The following is a 22,390-nucleotide window of genomic DNA, read 5'->3' as shown; positions in this document are numbered from 1 at the left end:
CTTTCTAGTTGGTAGATGCCATGGGTTTGGAAGCTGTAGTTTAAGGAGCCATGGCAATTTGCTGCAGTGCAGCCTGGAGATGGTACAAACTGCTGGGGCTGTGTGACAGTGGTGGAGTAAGTGAATAGTTGTGAATCGGGTGCCTATCAAGTGGCTGCTATGTCCTGTATGGTGTTGAGCTTCTTGAGTGTTGTTGAAGCTGCACTCATCCAGGCAAGTGGACAGTATTCCATTACACTCCCAACTTGAGCTTGTCGATAGCAGTCTTTGAGGAGTTAAAGGTGAGTTACTCACCACAGGATTCCGAGACTCTGACTGGCTCATGGCCATATTGTGTATATGGCTACTCCATTTCAGTTTCTGATCAATGGTGATCCCCAGGTTATTGATAATGGGGGGAATTCACTGATGGTATTGCCATTGAATGTCAAGGGATGATAGCTAGATTTTCTCTTGTTGGAGATCATCATTGGCTGGCATTTGAATGGCACAAATGTTACTTGCCACTTATCAGCCCAGGTCTGCACATTGTCCAGGTCTTGCTGCATTTGGATGTGAGAGAGGGAGGTACAACTACAACATTTAAAAGACACTTGGATTGTTACATGGATAGGAAAGGTTTAGAGGGAGATGGGCCAAATTCAAACAAATGGGATCAGCTGAGATAGGGTCCTTAGTCGGTGTGGAGGAGTTTCCATGGTGTATAACTATGAATCTGGTAGTGTCCATTGTGCCTAATGTTGGGTCTAATAGAACAAAGCAAAATCAAAATTGCTCCATGCCCTTTCACATTTCCTGCATCATCTCCTCCTTCACATATTTCACAAACTACCCACACACAAAGAACCTGCTCAAGAATGCAGTCTTATTATTTTGATGACATTTTAAACTGTTGACTACTAGTGACTTTATTCTCCGAAGGAAATGACCTTTTCCACACAAACAAATTTCACAAATGAAACTTTTTTGGGGGTACTGGCTGAGGCTACATATTTATCAGGCCACTGGAAGAACATATTGCTCCTTGGTTTAATGCATCATCAGGAAGATGGTACCTTTAACAATCCTGTATTCCTGACTCTGTATTGCAGTTAACCTGGAACCTGAATAATGTGCTCAAGTCTTTGAGAGAGGACTTTAACTCACTTTATTCTGAAGAAGAGATGAATGAGCCACTACTGAATGAATGAGACACCCATAATAGTAACAACTATCTTTCAAATTGTCTTTTGTGTTGTAGAATGTTTCAACATACAATGTTGCATATCAGATTTACTGTAATGTTACATTTAAACATATAACCCTCAACAAATCTTGCAGCAATCAGTACACTTTTTATGCAAACCAATTATAAAGTATTTAAACAAATTATAAAAATTATAATAATCTTCCACACTTTTTAACAACGAACAGGAATAACCTCAAGAAGAAAAGCATATTTGGTGCAACTTTACATCAAAGTTGAGGGTGGTATTGTTAAATCGAGCTTCCTTTTCTTTTTCCTGGTACCAACTTGTGCTTCTGCAGGTGTTAAAAGCACACATTTCAGTTTCCAATGATTGCTTCTATGATCTTAGAAGAATTTTTAACTGATTTTCAAATTAGAAGTTAAAATCATAAGTTGGAAACGAGTCCCACATATTCACAATATGTACAGCAATTCATAGGTTCATATCTTATCCCCCTTTAAGCCTTTTCCATTTAACTCCAGCAATGGATATAATCAGATATCAAATTATGTCCACACCAGAGGAATGGTTAACACATTTTAAACTTGAGATTTCACCGTAAATTATTGCACTACTAATATTCTTTCTTCAACTAGACTATTGGCGAAAGTGGAGAAAGATAGAGAGAAAACCCCAGCACGTTGCCCCGACTGGGGTCAAGGGTAATCTTAAGCATTAAATATCTGTTGCAATGCACGGTTAATCAGGGTCTTTCTCCCCCAAGGAAACCGGACTCTGCCTTCATTAGATAGGGCTTTAACACTCATCAAACTTCGCACACGACTTGGGTGCGGCCTGCAACCCGCGGGTCGCCCGCTTCTTGCACTTGCAGCAAAGTTGTCATTTTATATATATATATACACACATATTTCTGGTAAACAATACCTCTCGGAGTTTCTGTTGTCGAAGTAAACGAAATCGCCGGCCAGGATGCATTTAGCGCAGGTGAGGCGCCTTCTGGCCGTGTTGCAGAGCGGACAGCGCTCCACGGCCACGTACAAGCCCTCGGCATCGTCCACCGAGTCCACCGGCGGTTGGTCACCCACTGCCCCGGCTCCGACGGCGGCCACCGTGGGAGACGCCATACTGGAAGTCCACGGTCATGTCACGTGGTTTTGTTTTACTGTGGGGTGTTGTGGGTACCGCCGCTCGCCGTCACGTGTATCTGCAAGAGAGCGTCCACCAATTGCGGCCGAAGTCCAGGAGCGAAGAAGGAGATTGACAAGGTGGGCGAGAGGCTACTTCTAGGCGTTCACCAACCACACTCATTATTGCCTGTAAGTTCTCGACATCACGCTAATAAAGCCAATAATTCATGCCCGCGGACACAGGAAATCTCTTTCCCTACCTTGTCAGGGTAGCCTTAAAAAAACAGGGGGAAACAACAAATTTCACGACATACGTCAGTGATAATAAACCTGATTCTGATTCATCTAAATGAGTGATCAAATACAGAAAGCTCTCCTCTTTTTGAAGGGAATATAAATCCTAATTATGGGATATAAAATTAACTGCTGGAAGTATACAGTAGGTTGGGATCTGAGAGAATGAGGGGATTATAACACTCCCCAATAACAACTGAAATATATACATTCATTTAAAAATTAGCTCCAAACATGCAAATGACTCCAGCAGTTAGGTTTCTTTTTTTTAAATCACTCTCGGTATTACACTTAACATGTTCCTGATGGTGGTGGCTTGACATTTTACCAGGGTGACAAAGTGAGAATAGAGCATCATTTAAAATATGTTCGACATACTCCATGAAACTGTGGTCAATAAATCCCATACAGGTATATACATTTATTTCAAAGGTACTTGTGTTCAGATAAATACATTTATACTAACAACATTTATAATCTCAACTGAATTTAGAGTCCACTTGTCATTTCCCAGACAGCTTTCCCCCATCATTCTTAAAGGCATTTATCACTTGTCAGAAGCTTTTGAATATCCTGGATTGGCTAATCAACTGGCAGTAATAGTACATAAAATCAAAATCAAATCTAGCTCACTAATCAACCTTGAAACAAGGCACACAGCAAACCTAAACTAATCCGGAGACATCATAGCTAGTTATTCAGTTAACTCAGCACAGACCATGGCCTTTATAAGCAAGGTTTTGTCCAGTCACTGTAAATACAGAGCTAACAGGGAGCATCTTCAAAAGAAGATTTGCATATATAGTGCAAGTTTAATTGTGGTATAGACTGTAAAATTAGGATCAGCTAGAAGTATGCTTTGTTTTGACCAAAGTTTCCCAAAATTTGAAAGGTAAAATTGGTAAATTGGTTTATTATTGTCACATGTACTGAGGTACAGTGAAAAACTTGTCTTGCGTACCATTCATACAGATCAATTCATTACGCAATGCATTGAGGTAGTACAAGATAAAACAATAACAGAATGCAAAATGAAGTGTTGCAGTTACAGAGGAAGTGCAGGTAGACAATAAGATGCAAGGCCATAATGTGGTAGATTGTGAGGTCAACAGTCCATCTTATTGTACGAGGGAACCATTCAATAGTCTTATAACAGAGGAATAGAAGCTGTTCTTGAGCCTGGTGGTATGTGCTTTCAGGCTTTTGTATCTTCTGCCCGATGGGAGGAGGGTGAAGTTCTGGGGTAGGTGGGGTGTTTGTTGGCTGCTTTACCGAGGCAGTGAGAAGTGTAGACAGAGTCCATGGAGGGGAGCTGTATCCACAACTCTCTGCAGTTTCTTGCGGTCACAGGCAGAGAAGTTACAATACCAAGCCATGATGCATCTGGATAGGGTGCTTTCTATGGCTTTTAAGGATGGAGAATGGAGTCTTAGACCAAAATTATTGCAGGAACTTCCATGTGCCTAATGTCTCAATCCAGTGAAGCCGGTGACCCCACTGGTACTATGCTTGTTTTATATCACTTGTGCAAAATTCTATCACTTACATGAGGCCAGCTAGTACCCCATTAGCTGGTTTTAACTGGAACATTGAGGCTTGGTTCGCTGTTTAACTAAGAGTTCCACTCATTCTGGGATGTTGTTTAAGATGTCCTTCTTCCTTCAGGTTGGTGCCCATTTAAAACTTTGCTTTGTCATACTTTCAACAACTACTTTCCCCAGCTATGCACTGCCAATGTCCTCAGCACACGTTAACATGTTCCTGACTCTCCCCAATCTTCTCGCCCAACCTCACCATCCATTATCTGCATAACCCTCATCCAATCCCTGGAATATTCTCATTGACCTTCCATCTCCAAATGAAGCTCTATCAGTGAGGATAGGTAGCAATACCTCCAGCACGATTATTCTCAACACTGGTGCCCCACAAGGCTGTGTCCTCAGCCCTCTACTCTACTCCCTATGCACTCACGACTGTGTAGCCAGATTCTGCTCTAACTCCATCTACAAGTTTGCAGATGATACCACCGTTATTGGCCGTATCTCAATCAGCAATGAGTCGGAGTACAGGAAGGAGATAGAGAGCTTAGTGGAATGGTGTCATGACAACAACCTTTCCCTCAATGTCAACAAAAGAGCTGGTCATTGACTTCAGGAAAGGGGGCAGTGTACATGCACCTGTCTACATCAATGGTGCTGAGGTCGAGAGGGTTGAGAGCTTCAAGTTCCTGGGAGTGAATATCACCAACAGCCTGTCCTGGTCAAATCACATAGATGCAACAGCCAAGAAAGCTCACCAGCGCCTCTACTTCCTCAGGAGGCTAAAGAAATTTGGTTTCTCCACTTTGACTCTCACCAACTTTTACTGATGCACCATAGAAAGCATCCTATCTGGATGTATCACGGCTTGGTACAGCAACCGCTCTGCACAGGATCGCAAGAAGCTGCAGAGAGTTGTGAACACAGCGGAGCGCATCACGGACACCAGCCTCCCCTCCTTGGACTCTGTCTTTACCTCTCGTTGTCTTGGTGAAGCAGCCAGCATAATCAAAGACCCCACCCGGGACACTCTCTCTTCTCTCCTCTTCCATGGGGTAGAAGATACAGGAGTCTGAAGGCACGTACCACCAAACTTAAGGACAGCTTCTACCCCACTGTGAACGGTTCCCTTACACAATGAGATGGACTATGACCTCACAATCTACCTTGTTGTGACCTTGCACCTTATTGCACTGCACTTTCTCTGTAGCTGTGACACTTTACTATGTACTGTTACCGTTTTTACCTGTACTACATCAATGCACTTTGTACTAACTCAATGTAACGGCACTGTGTAATGAATTGACCTGTACGATCAGTTTGTAAGACAAGCTTTTCACTGTACCTCGGTACAAGTGACAATAATAAACCAATACCAATACCAATACCCCAATTCACTTCCTCCATAGCAGGAATATGCAGGGGGTTAAGGGCCTAATCTACCGCATATGACTGTTTTGGCCTTGTGCACGATAGAACTTCCAAACCTCCCCGACTGGATTGTTCCCTTTCATGCCAGGCCATGAGTTCCCATGGAGAAGTTTGATCCAAGGACCGTGGTTTGGGTGTTCCAGTTCTACACAGAGAAACAATAAGCAGGGTGTGCAGGAAAGAAAGGCAAAAAGAAATTTCAACATTGTTTAAAATTTCCAATGAAACCTCGCGACAGAAGGTCAAATGATGGAAAAATAAAATTAAGAATACTGCAATGAAAAAGTTTATTTTGCAAAAATTATAATTACAAAGTTATAAATTACTATTTGAAATATGGTACAATTTAGAATGCCGAGCAACATATTTTCTGTGTAACATTTTGATTCAAAAAGTTGGTATCCTTAATACTTAGAGCTCTACAACTGACATAATACAATTATCTTCAAAATGTTAAACATTAAACTTCTTTCCTCTTAAATCAGACACATTTAACATTGTTTCATAATATAGGTCTTTTGTTTACAAAAGGACATCTTAAAGAGGGACAAATGGTGCTGGATGTGCTGCCCCAGAGATTAATCAGTTTAGTTCAAAATGGTATAACATAAGGAAGAATAGTTCAGAATATACAAAGTGACCTGGACAAAATATATGTGGATTAAAAAATGAAATTAAATTTAATACAAAATAAATGAAGTGCTACATACAAATAAAAAAAACATGGCAGAAACTACACAAAGAGAGCCAGCAATCCAAGTACACATGTCTAACCAACCAATGCAGAATAACAATTAGATAAAGTTAAACTGAAAAAGCAAGTTCCAAACTATAAAACCTGAATAGCAGTGTATAAAAGCAAGTTACGTTTAGAACATAGAGTTCAGAATCAGATAATTTAATTCAGAACACTAACACCAGGGAACAATCAAATAACTTTCTGAAATGTTCCCTGGTATTGGACTAATGTGCAAAAAAGTCTGAGAAACCTGGGCTATTCAGTCTTGAAAGGTGACTGAGCATTGAGCTCGAATGATATTTATAAGGAGGTGAATAGTATAAATAAAGATAATAAATGGACATTTGAGAGGATCAAAAGTAAAATTTTAGTTGCAACAACAAGAAGTTAAATAAACTGTGATTACAACGCGGAATGAATTCCCAGCAGGAATATTACTTAATGAGGATTGTGTGAAATGGTGGTAGTAGTGTTAGGGATGAGGTTGTTTGAATTAGAATGAACCAAACCCATCCCAACCCAACCCCTCTGAATATTTATTGTATGAGTTTGTGAATTGCAACATAAAGTGTGGCTCCATAAAAGTCATTCTTTTCTCATGTGCTCAGCAGTGTGTATTGATTTCAGTTCTTGAGTAGATGTATGAAGGACTGAACAGTATCTAGATGTCTGTAGAGATATCCTGCTTTTGTCATTATGTCTTCTTAAACCCTTTTAAGATGGGATAGATGTTCTCAAATGCTTCATAGATCTCTGAACGTACTTTAGCACCTACAGAAAAATAAACATCTTTCATTTTGTTGAGAACTACATCCTGATTGTTTTAGGCAAAAAAAATCAAATAATGAACTGAATTAACAAAGTGATAAAATCCTTACAGTGATGTTCGAACTAATTTCTGTGACAAAACCAATAACTAATTCTGCAAAACACTTGCCTTTTGTGCAAAATAAACCATGAGAACACTTGAACACTCAAGGCTATCCAACCCTTTGAGCCTGCTCCACCAACCTACCATAATGGCATTTTCCTCCTCTGTTCCCATGTCCCTTGATTTCCCCAATATCCAGAAATTTACCAATCCCTGTTTTGAATGAACTCATTGACCGAGCCTCCTCAGCTCTCTGGGTTAGAGAGTTCCAAAGACTTACCACCTACAGGGTGAAGACATTGCTCATCATTCATATTTTCAGATATTTCAGAACGTAACCACAGAGTCCTACTTGATTAAACTTTTAAGATAAGATTTTAGTTAACTAATCTTAAGCAATCTGCTTGAGAAATAAATAGCTATTTTCACAGGAGGTTACATTAGAGATCATAGGAGTATAGAATGGTTACAGCACCATATATTTCTCCAATTCTGATCTGAAGTCCACAATGGAACCTATCTCCATCACATTTGTAGATGGTGGATTCCAGATTCCAACTAAATACTGTACAATTTATAAAAAGGACTTCCTTTATGTCATTTTTAATTCTCTTTCATAGGGTGATTTCTCTGTAAGTCAGCAACATCCGTTATCTATTGTAACCCATATTGTATCGCTCTACATACACTTTATATCCTGTATCCAGTCATTAATGAGTACCATGAAATGTTTTATCATTACTAGCTTGAAAATGCTTTAAAACATATGTGTGAAAATTTGTGTAAAGTCAGATTTCTATTAGTCAGGTCCTTCATAACCCAGGGAGCCTGTGTAAATTTTCAGACAAAATCCCTTATAAAAGGCTGGTTATCAAAATTAAGAACTCTAGAATAATTTGTGACAGTGTGAAAATGAAATTGGCTCAAGACAGAGAGCAGGGAGTTGTGGTAAACCGTTGATCTTTAGATTCAAGATAGATATTGGTGTTCCCCAAGGGGTCAGTGCTAGGACCAATGCTTTTGTGATATATGTTATTGACATGGACATGGCTGTGCAGGATGAAATTTCAAAATCTATAGATGATGCAAAACTTAGAGGTATGGTAATAAAAAAATGAGGATATTAGGAATATTCTGCAAGTGGGTATTGATAGGCTGGCAGAATGAGCAAATGAAATGGTGAAGTGCTACATTTTCACTGAGAACTGGGATAAAATAACCTGGACTAAATGGCACAGTCTGAAAGGAACAGAAGGCCCTTAATGCTTAGGCTCATAAATCTTTGAAAGTGGAATGATATGTTGAGGAAGCAGTTATTAAAGTTTAAGGGATTGTGAGCTTCATAAATTGAGTCACAGAGTATAATAGTCAGGAGGCTATGAAAAACTACTAAAAAACACGGTTTGAGCACAGTTGGGAGTTTTACATCAAATTCTGGTTACCATACCGAAGCATATAAAGATCGTCGAGAAGGTGCAGAAAATATTTTATAGAATAGTTCCAGAGATGAAGGATTTCAGAGGAACAGAGTTGATGACATAATACTGCTCTGTTTCTATTGAGAAATTTTAGTCCAGTTTTTTTTTCTGTTTTTTTTAATTTTTGTTTTCTTTAGCTTAGTTTGGTTTGACATATTGTTTATAATTTTTCTTATTGTTTTGTTTTTTTTTCTTTTTTTATATTTTATAATAAATCTTTTTTCTTTTATTATATTCATCCACTAACAGATCATTGGATCTACAGATTTTTTTATACTCTATTGTTCTTTATGATTATCCATGTCATGATTGTTCTCTTGATCTCTTTGTATTACATGTATATAAACATTGATATAATAATCTGTATTAATTTGAAAACTAATAAAAAGATTGAAAAAGAAAGAAAGAGGGATTTCAGCTGCAAGATTACACTCGAGAAGGTGGAGCTATTCTCTTAAGAGCAGAGAATGTCGAGAAAGACAGGTGTACATTCCTGGTTTAGATAGGTTAAAATGAGAGAATCTGTTCTCATTAACAAACAGGAGACAGATCTAAAACGATGGGCATGAGATATAGGGATGATACAAGGTTTTATTTTTAATAGAGAATTGTTATAAAGTGAAACTCACTACCTCAAAGGCACTTACAGTCATACCAGTGCTTTTAAAGGGAATTGGACAAGCACGAAAGAAACTAATATGAGGAAAGAGCAGGAGAACAGGGATGAATGGATTGCTTTGCAAATAGCCCGCACGGATGGTGGATCAATTGGCCTCCTTCTCTCCTCTATTGGCTATGGTTTCAATGATTCATATAAAATGCAAGATCTGATATGCAGCCAAATTAATGTTTCTTATCCAGTACCCATTATTTTGACTTTAGATCACCAGGGAAAAAATCTGTGGAAGCTATACAGCATATGTACAAACTTAAGTAAACATATTTCTTACATTTGTTTTGAATCAGAAAAGGAACTATTAATAATTAGATTACACAGCTTTTAAAAAAATCTTGAAAATGAAACAGGAAACAGCAAACAAATGAAACAATGAAACATGTACAAATTAAATGGAAGCGGATAAATCCCACTTTAAGTTAAAATAAAATTTGTAAACTGTCACAAGGCAGTGAGGTACTTCAATGTTTGGCTATAGTTATTTATACTCTTTCCACCCACATCAGAAACAAGTTTTGTTTCAATTTATCTTTCATTAAACAGGTACCAGGCAACAAATCAGATATGCTTAATTGAAAACACAAAATTAAAAGTGCATTTACTGCAATCACTCTTAAAATGCAGTAGATCAAACTTGAAAATATAGCATTAGAATTGTTTTTACCTGTTAAAACAACCTTGCCAGAAACGAATATGAGCAAAACAATTCTTGGTTTAACCATTCTGTAAATAAGACCTGGAAATAATTCTGGTTCATAGCTGGAAGTGAAAAATAGTATGAATGATATTTGTGATATTGGCAGTCCTCAAATTTAATACTTTTCTTGAGATCCAACTAAGATTAATAATATTTAGATCATAGTTTGCTCACCTTCTTGCACAGTTATATGCCAATTGCACAAACTGAAGTACATGGATACCAGCTTTGTCTTTAAAACAAAATAGGCAAAACGATTTTCTAAAGTCATCACACAATGGCTGGCCATTCTGAGCCACCAGTTCTACAGTATTTTCAAATCTTTTGTAGTTCAACACACCAGCCCTTTGTCGTGCTTTGCCCTCCTATCACACTGATGCTCATTGCTTTGAAAATATCAGTACAATTATGATATATACAACTATTTATGGCATTAAAATTAAAGAATGGATAAATCTTGTAAATTGTTTAGTAAGCATTACTGCAAAGGTCTTAAGCTTGTCACTGTATTTTTACTCTCAGTTGAATCTGAATTTCAATGGTAACAGCTCATTGGAAATCAACCATAGAAATGATGAATTAAAAACTCTGATGGGGAAATTCAAGTAAATATGCTTGATGTGGATGGAACAGTGTGAAATCTCTCACTTATAAAGAAAGTGAGACTGACTTTATATGTAAATGTCATTACAACATGGTTAGATATGACGCATTCTGCCTCCTGATTAGTAGATTGTCAGTGGGAATAAAATATGAATACAACAATAAAAGGAGCACAAAGCATTGATTTAACAGTGTAAGAGAACTGGATAGCAATTCAAAAGGTGGATATATTTGAATTTACTGAATTCCTCTAATTCTAGAAATTGGTTTATTATTGTCACATGTACTGAGGTATAGTGAAAAACTTGTCTTGCGTACCATTCATACAGATCAATTCATTACACAGTACATTGAGGTAGTACAAGGTAAAACAACAACAGAATGTCGAATAAAGTGTTACAGTAACAGAGAAAGTGCAGTGCAGGTAGACATTAAGGTACAAGGTCATAACAAGGTAGATTGTGAGATCAAGAGTCCATCTTATCATACTAGGGGTCCATTCAATCGTCTTATAACAGCAGAATAGAAGCTGTTCTTCAGCCTGGTGGTGTGTGCTCTTAGGCTTTTGTATCTTCTGCCCAATGGGAGGGGGAGAAGAGAAAATGTCCATGGTGGGTGGGGTCTTTGTTGGCTGCTTTACCGAGGCAGTGAAAGGAGTAGACAGAGTCCATGGAGGCGAGGCTGGTTTCTGTGATGTGCTGAGCTGTGTCCACAACTCTCTGCAGTTTCTTGTGGTCACAGGCAGAGCAGTTACCATACCAAGCCATGATGCATCCAGATAGGATGCTTTCTATGGTTCATTGATAAAAATTGGTGAGGGTCAAATGGGACATGCCAAATTTCTTTAGCCTCCTGAGGAAGTAGAGGCGCTGTGAGCATTCTTGGCCATGGTGTCTACATGGTTGTACCAGGACAGGCTACTGGTGATGTTCACTCCTAGGAACTTGAAGCTCTCAACCCTCTCGACCTCAGCACCATTGAATGTAGACAGGACGTTGTGCACCTCCCTCTTCCTGAAGTCAATGACAATCTCTTTTGTTTTGCTGACATTTGACACCATGTCACTAGGCTTTCTATCACCTTTCTGTACCCCGACTCATCATTATTTGAGATATGGCCCACTATGGTGGTATCATCTGCAACCTTGTAGATGGAGTTAGAGCAGAATCTGGCCACGCAGTCGTGAGTAGAGTAAAGGGCTGACAACGCAGCGTTGTGGGGCTCCAGTGTTGAGAATAATCATGGCGAAGGTGTTGTTGCCTATCCTTACTGATTGCAATCTGTTGGTCAGGAAGTCGCAAATCCAGTCGCAAAGGGAGGTGTTGAGTTCCAGGTCTCGGAGTTTGGTGATGAGTTTGCTTGGATTTAAAGTATTTAAGGTGGAGCTGTAGTCAATAAACAATAGTCTAATGTAGGTGCCTTCACAGTCCAGATGCTCCAGAGATGAGTGCAGGGACAGGGAGATTGCTTCCGCCGTAGACCTGTTTCGGCAGTAGGCGAATTGCAGTGGGTCGAGATTGTTTGGGAGGCTGAAGTTAATGTGTGCCATGACCAGCCTCTTGAAGCGCTTCATGATGGTGGATGTCAAAGCCACTGGGCGGTAGTCATTCAGGCACGTTACCTTGTTTTTCTTAAGTACCAGGATGATAGTGGTCTTCTTAAAGCAGGTGGGAACCTCGAATCAAAGTAGAGAGAGGTTAACTATGTCTACAAGTACCCCTACCAGCTGTTCTGTGCAGGATCTAAAGACATGGCCAGGGACACCATCCAAGCCAGATGCTTTCCGTGGGTTCACTCCCTGGAAGACTGATCTTACATCCGCAATGGTGACTGTGGGTTCAGGTGCACTGGAGGCTGTCAGGATGGGTGGTGACACTCCTGTCCCCTTCTGTTCAAAACGTGCATTGAGTGTGTTAATCTCATCAGGAAGGGATGCGCTGTTGTCAGCATTGCTGCCCGACTTTGTTTTGCAGCCCGTTATAGCATGTAAACCCTGCCACAACTGGCGGCTGGGCTGGGACTCGATTTTGGACTGGTATCATCTCTTGGCATCCCTGATAGCTTTACGGAGGTCGTATCTCAATTTCTTATAATAGGTCAGGGTCACTTGATTTGAATGCCACAATCCTAGACTTCAGTAGGGAGTGGATCTCCTGGTTCATCCATGGTTTCCGGTTTGGGAATACCCTTATTGTCCTCTTTGGTACACAGTCCTCAACACATTTGCTGATAAAGTCCGTGACAGTGGTGACATACTTATTTAGGCTGGCAGCTGAGTCTTTGAACATGGACCAGTTCACCGACTCAAAGCAGTTGCGAAGAAGCTCATCTATTTCCTCAGACCAGCACTATACTCCTTTCTGTACTGGATCCTCCTGTTTCAGCTTCTGGTTTGTATGCAGGAAGAAGCAGCACAGCCTGGTGGTCTGATTTACCAAAGTGTGGGTGGGGGAGGTGGCTCAGTAGGCATCCTTGATGGTTGTGTAACAATGGTCAAGGGTCTTTGGGCCCCTGGTGGGAGAGGAGACATGTTGGTAGTATTTTGGCAATACACGCTTGAAGTTGGGCTGGTTGAAATCACCTGTAACAATAAAGAGGGCCTCAGGGTATCCCATTTCAAGGCTGTTGCATGGAGTATAGAGTGCAGGCTTCATATCCACCTGGGGTGGGTGGGATGTAGACAGCCATCAGGATAGCTGAAGTGAACTCCCATGGCAGGTAGTATGGGTGACACTTCACTGTTAGATATTTCAGGCTGGGTGAGCAGAAACTCGTCAGGACAGTCATGTCTGAGCACCACAAGGTTAGGATGCAGACCCCTTCGCCTCTAACTTTGCCCAAGGACAGCGTACAATCCGTCCGGTGAATTGAGAAACTCTCAGGTTGTGTGCGCGGTCAGGTGAGGCAGGCGTAAGCCACATTTCGGTGAGACATAGCACACAGCAGACCCTCAGTTCTCTTTGTCTCGCTCTTAGTTCATCAACTTTGTTCTCAATGGCCTGGACATTAGCTGGTAGTATGCTGGGGAGGGGGGGGTCTTGAACCTACGCTGTTTCAGTCTCACCTGCAGCCCAGCCCTCTTACCACGCTTCTGAGGTAAGTGGCTGCATCTGGTCAGTCCTGGGAGTCCTGGAGTGGGGTCACCTGAACTGGAAGGTAAGTGACTGCTTAAGGACAGATCTCAAAGACCTGGAGTGGATTCAGCTGGTCTGGTAGGCAAGCTGTCGTTCTCATACAAGTCTGAAGGTCCTTAAGAGGAGTGGGCTGCTCCAGCAGGTAAGTGGGGGCATCTAGGGGAGCCTTGGCGTTGGGACTCAGCCCCGGATGCTCCGTAGGGTCAGGCTTCCGATCCGGAGTGGCCCCGGTGTCAGGTGCCCCCACAGGTCAGGCATTCAGTTGGCTCGGGCCTCGGCCCTGCTGCCTCCATGTGTTGGGCCACTCAAATTTCACCATTTTGGAGGGGCAACGTAAACACGTGTTATATCATACCTGAGCATTCTTAGCATGCTTAATGATCATTGACTTCAGTAATGGACTTCAGTTCAGTCCAGGTTCAATTCCGGCCGCTGTCTGTAAGGAGTTTGACCGTTCTCCCTGTATCTGCGTGGGTTTCCTCCAGGTGCTCCAGTTTCCTCCCACATTCCAAAAACGTATAGGTTAGGAAGTTGTGGGCATGCTATGTTGGCGCTGGAAGCGTGGCGACACTTGCGGGCTGCCCCTGGAACACTCTACACAAAAGATGCATTTCACTGTTTGTTTCGGTGTACATATGTGACTAATAAAGAAATCTTAAATCTTAAAGAAATAAAAAAATCTTAATGGACACCTTTTGCTCTAACACCCCTCTGCCATCACAGTGCAGGCAGAAGAGGTTTAGTTTAATTTGGCATCATGTTTGGCACAGACATCGTGGGTCAAAGGGTCTGTTCCTGCTGAATCACAGCAAAATAGATGCATGCCCATCCCTTGCTGGCAGACAATCATTAACGAGTCATTTGTGGGGATATCACATTCACTGAAGATAAAGCGATTATGTAATTTTTGACATGGACAATAACATTGTGGTCATGAGAGAACACCAGATAAAGTAACGTTCAGAGGTTACCAAAACCTTAAATAGCTTTTTTAGTGTGTGATATTGACTATTTGCTGATCATGCTCACAAGACAAGGGAGCAGAAGCAGGCCATTCGGCCCATCGAGTCTGCTTCAAGGAAAAGGGAAAAAAAGAAATGAGAAATGGGGAATGGGGGGGGGGAGGGGAAAAAAACCTATTCTAATCCCAATTTCCGGCCTTATCCCCATATCCCTTGATACCCTGACTATTTAGATATTTATCTATCTCCTCCTTGAACGCCCCCACTGATCTGGCCTCCACTGCTGTACGTGGCAAGGAGTTCCATAAATTCACCACCCTCTGGCTAAAGAAATTTCTCCTCATCTCTGTTTTGAAACTGTACCCTCTAATTCTAAGATTGTGCCCTCTGGTCCTGGACTCACCCACCAAGGGAAACAGCCTAGCCACATCTACTTTGTCCTTTCCTATCAACATTTTAAATGTCGCTATGAGGTCCCCTCTCATTCTTCTGTACTCCAGTGAGTACAGTCCAAGAGCCCACAAACGCTCATCATACGTAAGCCCTTTCATTCCTGGAATCATCCTCGTAAATGTCCTCTGAACCCTCTCCAACGTCAGCACATCCTTCCTAAGGTGTGGGGCCCAAAACTGCACACAGTATTCCAAATGAGGCCTCACTAGTGCCCCGTAGAGCCTCATCAACACTTCCTTACTTTTATACACTATACCTCTCGAAATGAATGCCAACATAGCATTTGCTTTCTTTACCACCGATCCGACCTGGTGGTTAACCTTTAAGGTATCCTGCACGAGTACCCCCAAGTCCCTTTGTACTTCCATACTTTGAATTTTCTCTCCTTCTAGATAATAATCTACACGCTTATTTCTGCTTCCAAAGTGTACAACTGCACATTTCTCAACATTGAATCTCATCTGCCATTTCCTTGCCCATTCTCCTAAACTGTCTAGGTCTCTCTGCAACCTTCCTATCTCCTCAATACTCCCTACTCCTCCACCTATCTTGGTGTCATCTGCAAACTTAGCCATGAAACCATTTATTCCATCATCCAAATCATTAATGCACAAGGTAAAAAGGAGCGGCCCCAACACCGAGCCCTGCAGAACATCACTAGTAACCGGTAGCCAACCGGAACTAGATCCTTTTATTTCCACTCTTTGCTTTCTGCCAACCAGCCAATGCTCCACCCATTCTGTTATCCTACCCGTAATTCCATGACCTCTCATCTTATTAATCAGTTTCTTATGAGGCACCTTATCGAAGGCCTTTTGAGAGTCTAAATACACAACATCTACCGCCTCTCCCTTATCCACCCTACCTGTGATTTCTTCAGAAAACTCCAATAGGTTGATCAGGCAGGATCTTCCCTTCACAAAACCATGTTGGCTAGGACCTATCTTGCCTTGCACCTCTAGGTATTCCGTAACCCCATCCTTGAGGATAGATTCCAATAACTTTCCCACCACTGATGTCAGACTAATAGGTCTGTAATTTCCTTTATGCTGCCTCCCTCCTTTCTTATACAGCGGAACTACATTTGCGACCCTCCAGTCCTCCAGAACCATGCCGGAATCTATCGATTCCTGGAAAATTATCACCAATGCCTCCGCTATCTCTAAAGCCACCTCCTTCAGAACCCGGGGATGCACCTCATCCGGTCTGGGAGACTTATCAGTCTTTAGTCCATTTAGTTTTCCTAGCACCTTCTCCCTAGTAATCTTAACTGAACTCAGTTCCATTTCGTGAGACTCCTGATGGTTGGTGTTGGTTAAGAGTGTTTAAACAGTATCACAAAATCTAATTTCTGGCCCAAGTGGCTACAAACAATTACCACTGGGTTAAACAAATTACTTTAATACTGAGAGACATGACCTTCTACCACTACGGAGGACAAAATTGGCATTCCTTCAACATTGCTAGGTCTAAATCCCAGAACACTCTACCCAAAAGCACCACAACAGTACCTTCACCAGGATGATTGGTGCAGTTTAAGGTGGCAGCTCAAAACCACTTTTTTGAAACCAATTGGATATAGACAATAAATACCCAGCTTTGCTAGTGATAATTGCATCCCAAAAAAATCAACACAAGATAATGTATATCTGTTCTAAAATAACACATTACAATGCTTTTATGGATGATTAAAAGCAAGTAACTCGCATTGACCCTCTCCCATCAGGCAGAAGATACAGGAGCCTGAGGGCACATACCACCAGGCTCAAGGACAGCTTCTATCCCACTGTTATAAGACTACTGAACAGTTCCCTTATACGATGAGATGGACTCTTGACCTCACAATCTACCTTGTTATGACCTTGCACCTTATTGTCTACCTGCACTGAACTTCCTCTGTAGCTGTGATACTTTACTCTGTATTCTGTTATTGTTTTTACCCTGTACTACCTCAATACACTGTGTAATGAATTGATCTGTACAAACAGTAGGCAAGACAAGTTTTTCACTGTACCTCGGTACAAGTGACAATAATAAACCCAATACCAATACAAGTTAATCAAGCATTGTGTGTAATTACATTGCATGGTATCAGCTAACAAAGCACCATTTTTGAGTTTTTAAAAAAAATCCAATAATGTGAATTTCCAAGGGGATGATATTCTAAATAGCATTCATGAGTTTACATCTCATATACTCAGTGCAATTCTGTTTGATTGGAAAAGGGAATGAAATAAAGCAGACGAATGGCATCAGATCCCCAATAAATAATTTGAATTAAACAGTGCTATTCAAATTACGATCATCTAGGAACATGTCAGCACTAAATTCCAACTGCCTCATTTGTTGTTTAATTCAAATGTTAACCGTCACTTCTTAATACAAAAACAGATTAATTACATTTATTAATAATTCAATGAAGAAAAGCTAAAGAAATAAAATTTACTTGTTTGAGACAGTGCAACAATGGAATGGATATGAAGAAATGATCATTGTTAAACTAATATATCAGAAAAAATTATGATTCAAGGAAAACTCAAAATTACAGGCCATACCCAGGTTAAGAACACCCGATTTATGGACACCCTGTACATATGAATGAGCTCCCATAATATTATTAAATTAAAAAGTTTGGCATATGTACGTACATTCATTCCTATGACAGCAGAACTAGTTTCCTCTCTCTCTCCACTTTTACTAATTGTTCTTTCTTATCAGTCTTATGTGCTTTTGATACCATTCATTACAATATTGTGGAGTTGTTACCACATTGAGTGATTTTTGTGTATTTTCCGACTTATGGACAAAATCGACTTATGGACGTCTGTAAAAGCAGAACCCGTTTGTTGCCCAGGAACGGCCTATACATGTAATTTCAGTAACATGTTTACATTTGGTTCTTATTAACAAACTAGCCTGCCATCTCGTGAAATTTTTAAGTTTGATTGAACTATTGAGCAAGTGATAGAATATTGAGTTGATAGCAATGCAAGCAGAAATTAAAATAATGAACCAGATTTTGCAGGGGAATGTATTTCCTGAAGTGCCACCTATGGTAAGATTTATGTGTAAAAATGGAAATCCTAAACTCATTGGGTGTTCATCACTAATGATTTCCTGACCATGCTGTAATGTTGAGGCCCAGTAACAGAGCACAATATTACAATAATTCCCTTGCAGTCCCTCTAGGGAGTTTACTGCTGAAAATGCATCATCACTGCCTCTATTTATTTGAATGAAGCAGAATGCTTGCAGTAAGTATTGGGTCATTTAATTTTTATTTTATCAATTGAATTTAGTTGAGAGTTTTTAAAAGAGTAAAGACCTGAATTATCTACAGCAGCCATCTCTAGGTACTGTGAAAATACGGTCTCCACAAAATCCTCCAAATGCACTGGAAGGATAAGTGAACCACCATCAGATTCATCTCACAGACCAACATCCCCAGTTACTCTTAATTAGCTACTCTGGTCAGGCCACACTGTTCTCATAACTGACACCAGAGTACAAAACAGATGCTCTATTCAGAATTCTGTCATGAGAATTAATGAGGTAGACAGAGAAAAAGATTCAAGGAACTTTTCTACACATCCTCCAGGTACAACATCCCTACCAACTCTTGGGAACTTCTGGCCCAAGACCACTCAAGGAGAAGGAGATTTGGGGATATTGAGATTCTCAAGGCCATACAAGGAAGTACACAAAAGCCTCAGGTGCCAGAAAAAGCATACCACCTCACTCACAAAATCAGAGTGGAAGTTAGTAATACTCAATAATTAGGGATTGCCCCAGAGAGTGCTTGCATATTTTAATATAACATTTTGGTAATTTTATATTTGTTTGATATTTAATAGTTTTTGAATGTATCAGAGACATTCAGAAATGCTTAATAACTTTATTCCAAGTTTGGCAGCCAGGTAAGCAAGAGGTTGTGGATTAGTTGACCAATGAATTTTTTTTTTGGTCTTTTGTGGCTGAATCTTAGTTTCACTCCTCACAGTATGACAGCATTAACAGGTATGAGGCATGGAATGTCTAGCACCAGTCTCAAATTAAGAAGTTGACCATTCTGCATATAGATGAGAAGAAATTTATTCATTTAAGGGCTATGGAGCCTTAGTCACTATATGTTTTCAAGGCAGAGTTAAATAGATTTTTGGAAAAAGGGAATCAAGGGAAATATGATTAGTATGGGAAAGTGACAATGAGGTAAAAGATCAGTCATTGTCTTATCTAATGGCAGACCAGGTGCAAGAAGCTGAATGTCCTACTCCTGTTCCTATTTAAGTTCTTGAATTGCCAGGACACTTCATTTCATTAAAATAATATGAAGGCATATGACTTATATTAAACAACAAATTGAAATATTAGGAACTGCTGAATCAAGGAAAACTTGACTATTGCTCTTTTAAAAGTAATATCTTATAAGATATTTATTTATTAGTCACATGTAGATCGAAATACACAGTGAAATATGTCCTTTTGTGTTACTGAGAATGTGCTGGGAGCAGCCCGCAAGTGTCGCCACTCTATATTAAAACTTAAACAAAGCAACAGCATTAATGTGGAAGTTTAAAGCAGGACTGCTCAATACATGGCCTCAACAATATTCGGAACATCCCTTTCCACAATGCTGGTCTGACCACTCTCCTTTTACGTATTTGAGATGATATTTTTAAAATAGAAGTATTTTCTTCCTGGAGTCTGGTCTTGGCAAATCCAGAAAATTAACATTGTGGATATTATTCAAAGTTCCTTCTAAGATATTGGGAATCTGCAACGTTAAACTCCCTGTGAGGTTTTGGTAAAATCAACAATTTCTGGATGAGAAGATGGGAGTTTTGGAATGTAACAGGGCCAAGGGACCTTTTGTCATCTTTGAGTTTGCTAGTGTGCAGTTAACTTTGACTAGTTTGAGTGATTATTTTTCATTTTCATCATGAAGTAAATATAATATTCCTAGTCTTTTGATATGAAATACCAGGCTGGAACTTGCTTGATCCAGATATCTCATTGCATATGCCACTTTACATTTCTTACTGTAATATTTATTTGCATTATCATAAATTCAGCAATTTAAATCATGCCATATACTTCAACAGGGAATTTCAGGATGGGATAGTTAATTTTTTTTAGTTTAGTGGAGATCATGGGGGAATTTGTAGAGATTCAGAACTTGTAGTATATATTTTCTTCATGACAAATTACTTGATTTAAAAATCAAACTGAGAATGGCAAGTGCTTCATTATTTTCCCAGCAATTTCAAACCGAGTGCAAATTTTAACCTGTAGAATGAGTGCTCCCAAAACATAAACATCCAAATTACAAACATACAACAATGCAATGATTTAACAGCACAGGTTTTAAGATTACAGAGTTGTCTGCAAACAAAATTATGCATTAATCTTCCATTTCACCTTTTACCAAAGCCTGCGTTGCATACATGTGTGTTTATTAAGTCAAGTCACGTGGCAACTTTTCAGATCTCAGTCACTAGTTTGGTTATTCTGTCCAACCTTATTGCACTGCACTTTCTCTGTAGCTGTGACACTTTACTCTGTACTGTAATTGTTTTTACCTGTACTACATCAATGCACTCTGTACTAACTCAATGTAACTGCACTGTGTAATGAATTGACCTGTACGATCGGTTTGTAAGACAAGCTTTTCACTGTACCTTGGTACAAGTGACAATAATAAACCAATACCAATACCACTTTTCCCAATGGCAAAAGAATTATTTTTTGATTATCAAAAGGTATTACGTGAATTAATTCCATTGGAAGGCTGTTAACAAATTGTCATTAAAAAAAGCAGTTTAGTAATTGATGGTGAAATTAATTAAGAAAGGAAGAGCAGTTTGATCCTTTGGAATTTTATGAAAACAATGTTTGACCTTTGAGCCAAAATCAGCAATATGCAAATAGGATTTATTCTTACAGATATTGCACACCCATCATCACATTTCTTGCTAAGTTACTAGGTTATATTCAAGCTCTTAGAAGGCTATCAGGTTTTAAAGCCATAGGAAGCCCTCCAAAATGATGACAGTTATATTCACATCAATAAAGAATAACTACAGAACACAAAAATAGAACCTTCTAAATTCAGGGGGATAAATTAATCCATGGAGTCAAGGTATCATCACGATAAAGCTATGCTGCACTTTCTCCAAGGCCTTCTTAAGGTGTGTTGCTCCTAGGTAGAAAGACTAGTATTCTTTTAGCCATTTTGATTAATTTCTGTACCTGACCATGACACCTTAAAGGTTTACATGTGTGGATCCCCATTTCTTTGGAGTTCCACTGCTTCTGGCTTTAAACCATTTAGAAAATATCCAGTTCTAACTTCTTTTTAAGTCAAAGTAAATGCCCTCATAACTGCGACATTAAACACCATTTGCCATTGTTCAATCTATTAATATCTCTAAAATTACACAGTTCCATCTACACCACTTGTAACGTCACCTATCTTTGTCTCAATGAAAACATCAGATATATAGTTTTCTATCCCAAAAAGTCAGTTGTTTATGCATGATGAATACTTGCAGCCCTATTGGTTGCATGCTGCAAATTAGAGTACTTGCCCAGTATCTCTGCTGTCTGCAGCTACTCAACCAATTTCTTACCCAGGTCAAGAACTTGCTTTCCGAAAGTTTCTTATGGATAACTTCACTAAATGCCTTCTAGAACTCAATATCAATTACATCCACAAACGTTCTTCTGATGACTAGTCACCTATTAAATAAAATCGGCTTGATTCTTTAGGCATTATTCGGCTCTCACTGGAAGTTTTCAAAGTGTTCTATCCTTTGTTATGCATCTTGGTAATGTGATGTCAATAGATGTTAGGCCAACTAGTCAACAATTCCCTGGTTTCCCTCCTTCATAAATAGAAAAGCAGCAAGCCCAATTTTCCAATTAAAAAAATGATTCATGAATCAGGATTACTTTGAAAAATTATAAGGAGTAGGGCAAAAAAAAAACACAGATAGTGTTAAAAGCTGAATGGATTTTTAGTTTATGAGATTACTTTCACGATCAACAGTCTCTCTAATGATCCCAGGTTAGATTAATTCAGCTGGTTTATAAAATTCATACAAATAATGCTATATCTATTGCTATCATGTACAGCACTGATCCATTATAGTGCTCTTGGCCTGGGGCAAATATATTTTTTGTTAACAAGTACTAGAA

The 22,390-nt window shown here is 39.7% G+C and overlaps 2 protein-coding genes across 2 annotated transcripts in view; both read right to left on the bottom strand.

Moving 5' to 3' along the window:
• The window catches only part of atg14 (autophagy related 14), a 28,215-nt gene extending 25,879 nt beyond the window's left edge, over nt 1–2,336 (bottom strand). Inside the window, exon 1 of the mRNA XM_052018290.1 lies at nt 2,115–2,336. Coding sequence (XP_051874250.1) covers nt 2,115–2,314 — 200 coding nt within the window. The 5' untranslated portion in view covers nt 2,315–2,336. The remainder of the gene's footprint in view (nt 1–2,114) is intronic.
• Nucleotides 2,337–6,985: 4,649 nt separating this feature from the next.
• LOC127570718 (TATA box-binding protein-like 2) overlaps nt 6,986–22,390 on the bottom strand; it is a 40,563-nt gene continuing 25,158 nt past the window's right edge. Inside the window, exons 7-8 of the mRNA XM_052016541.1 lie at nt 10,009–10,103; nt 6,986–7,090 (exon numbers count right to left, since the gene is read on the bottom strand). Coding sequence (XP_051872501.1) covers nt 7,014–7,090; nt 10,009–10,103 — 172 coding nt within the window. The 3' untranslated portion in view covers nt 6,986–7,013. The remainder of the gene's footprint in view (nt 7,091–10,008; nt 10,104–22,390) is intronic.

This window comes from Pristis pectinata, chromosome 1, assembly GCF_009764475.1.
Source record: "Pristis pectinata isolate sPriPec2 chromosome 1, sPriPec2.1.pri, whole genome shotgun sequence".
NCBI lineage: Eukaryota > Metazoa > Chordata > Chondrichthyes > Rhinopristiformes > Pristidae > Pristis > Pristis pectinata.
This window is presented reverse-complemented; position numbering and strand designations above follow the sequence as displayed.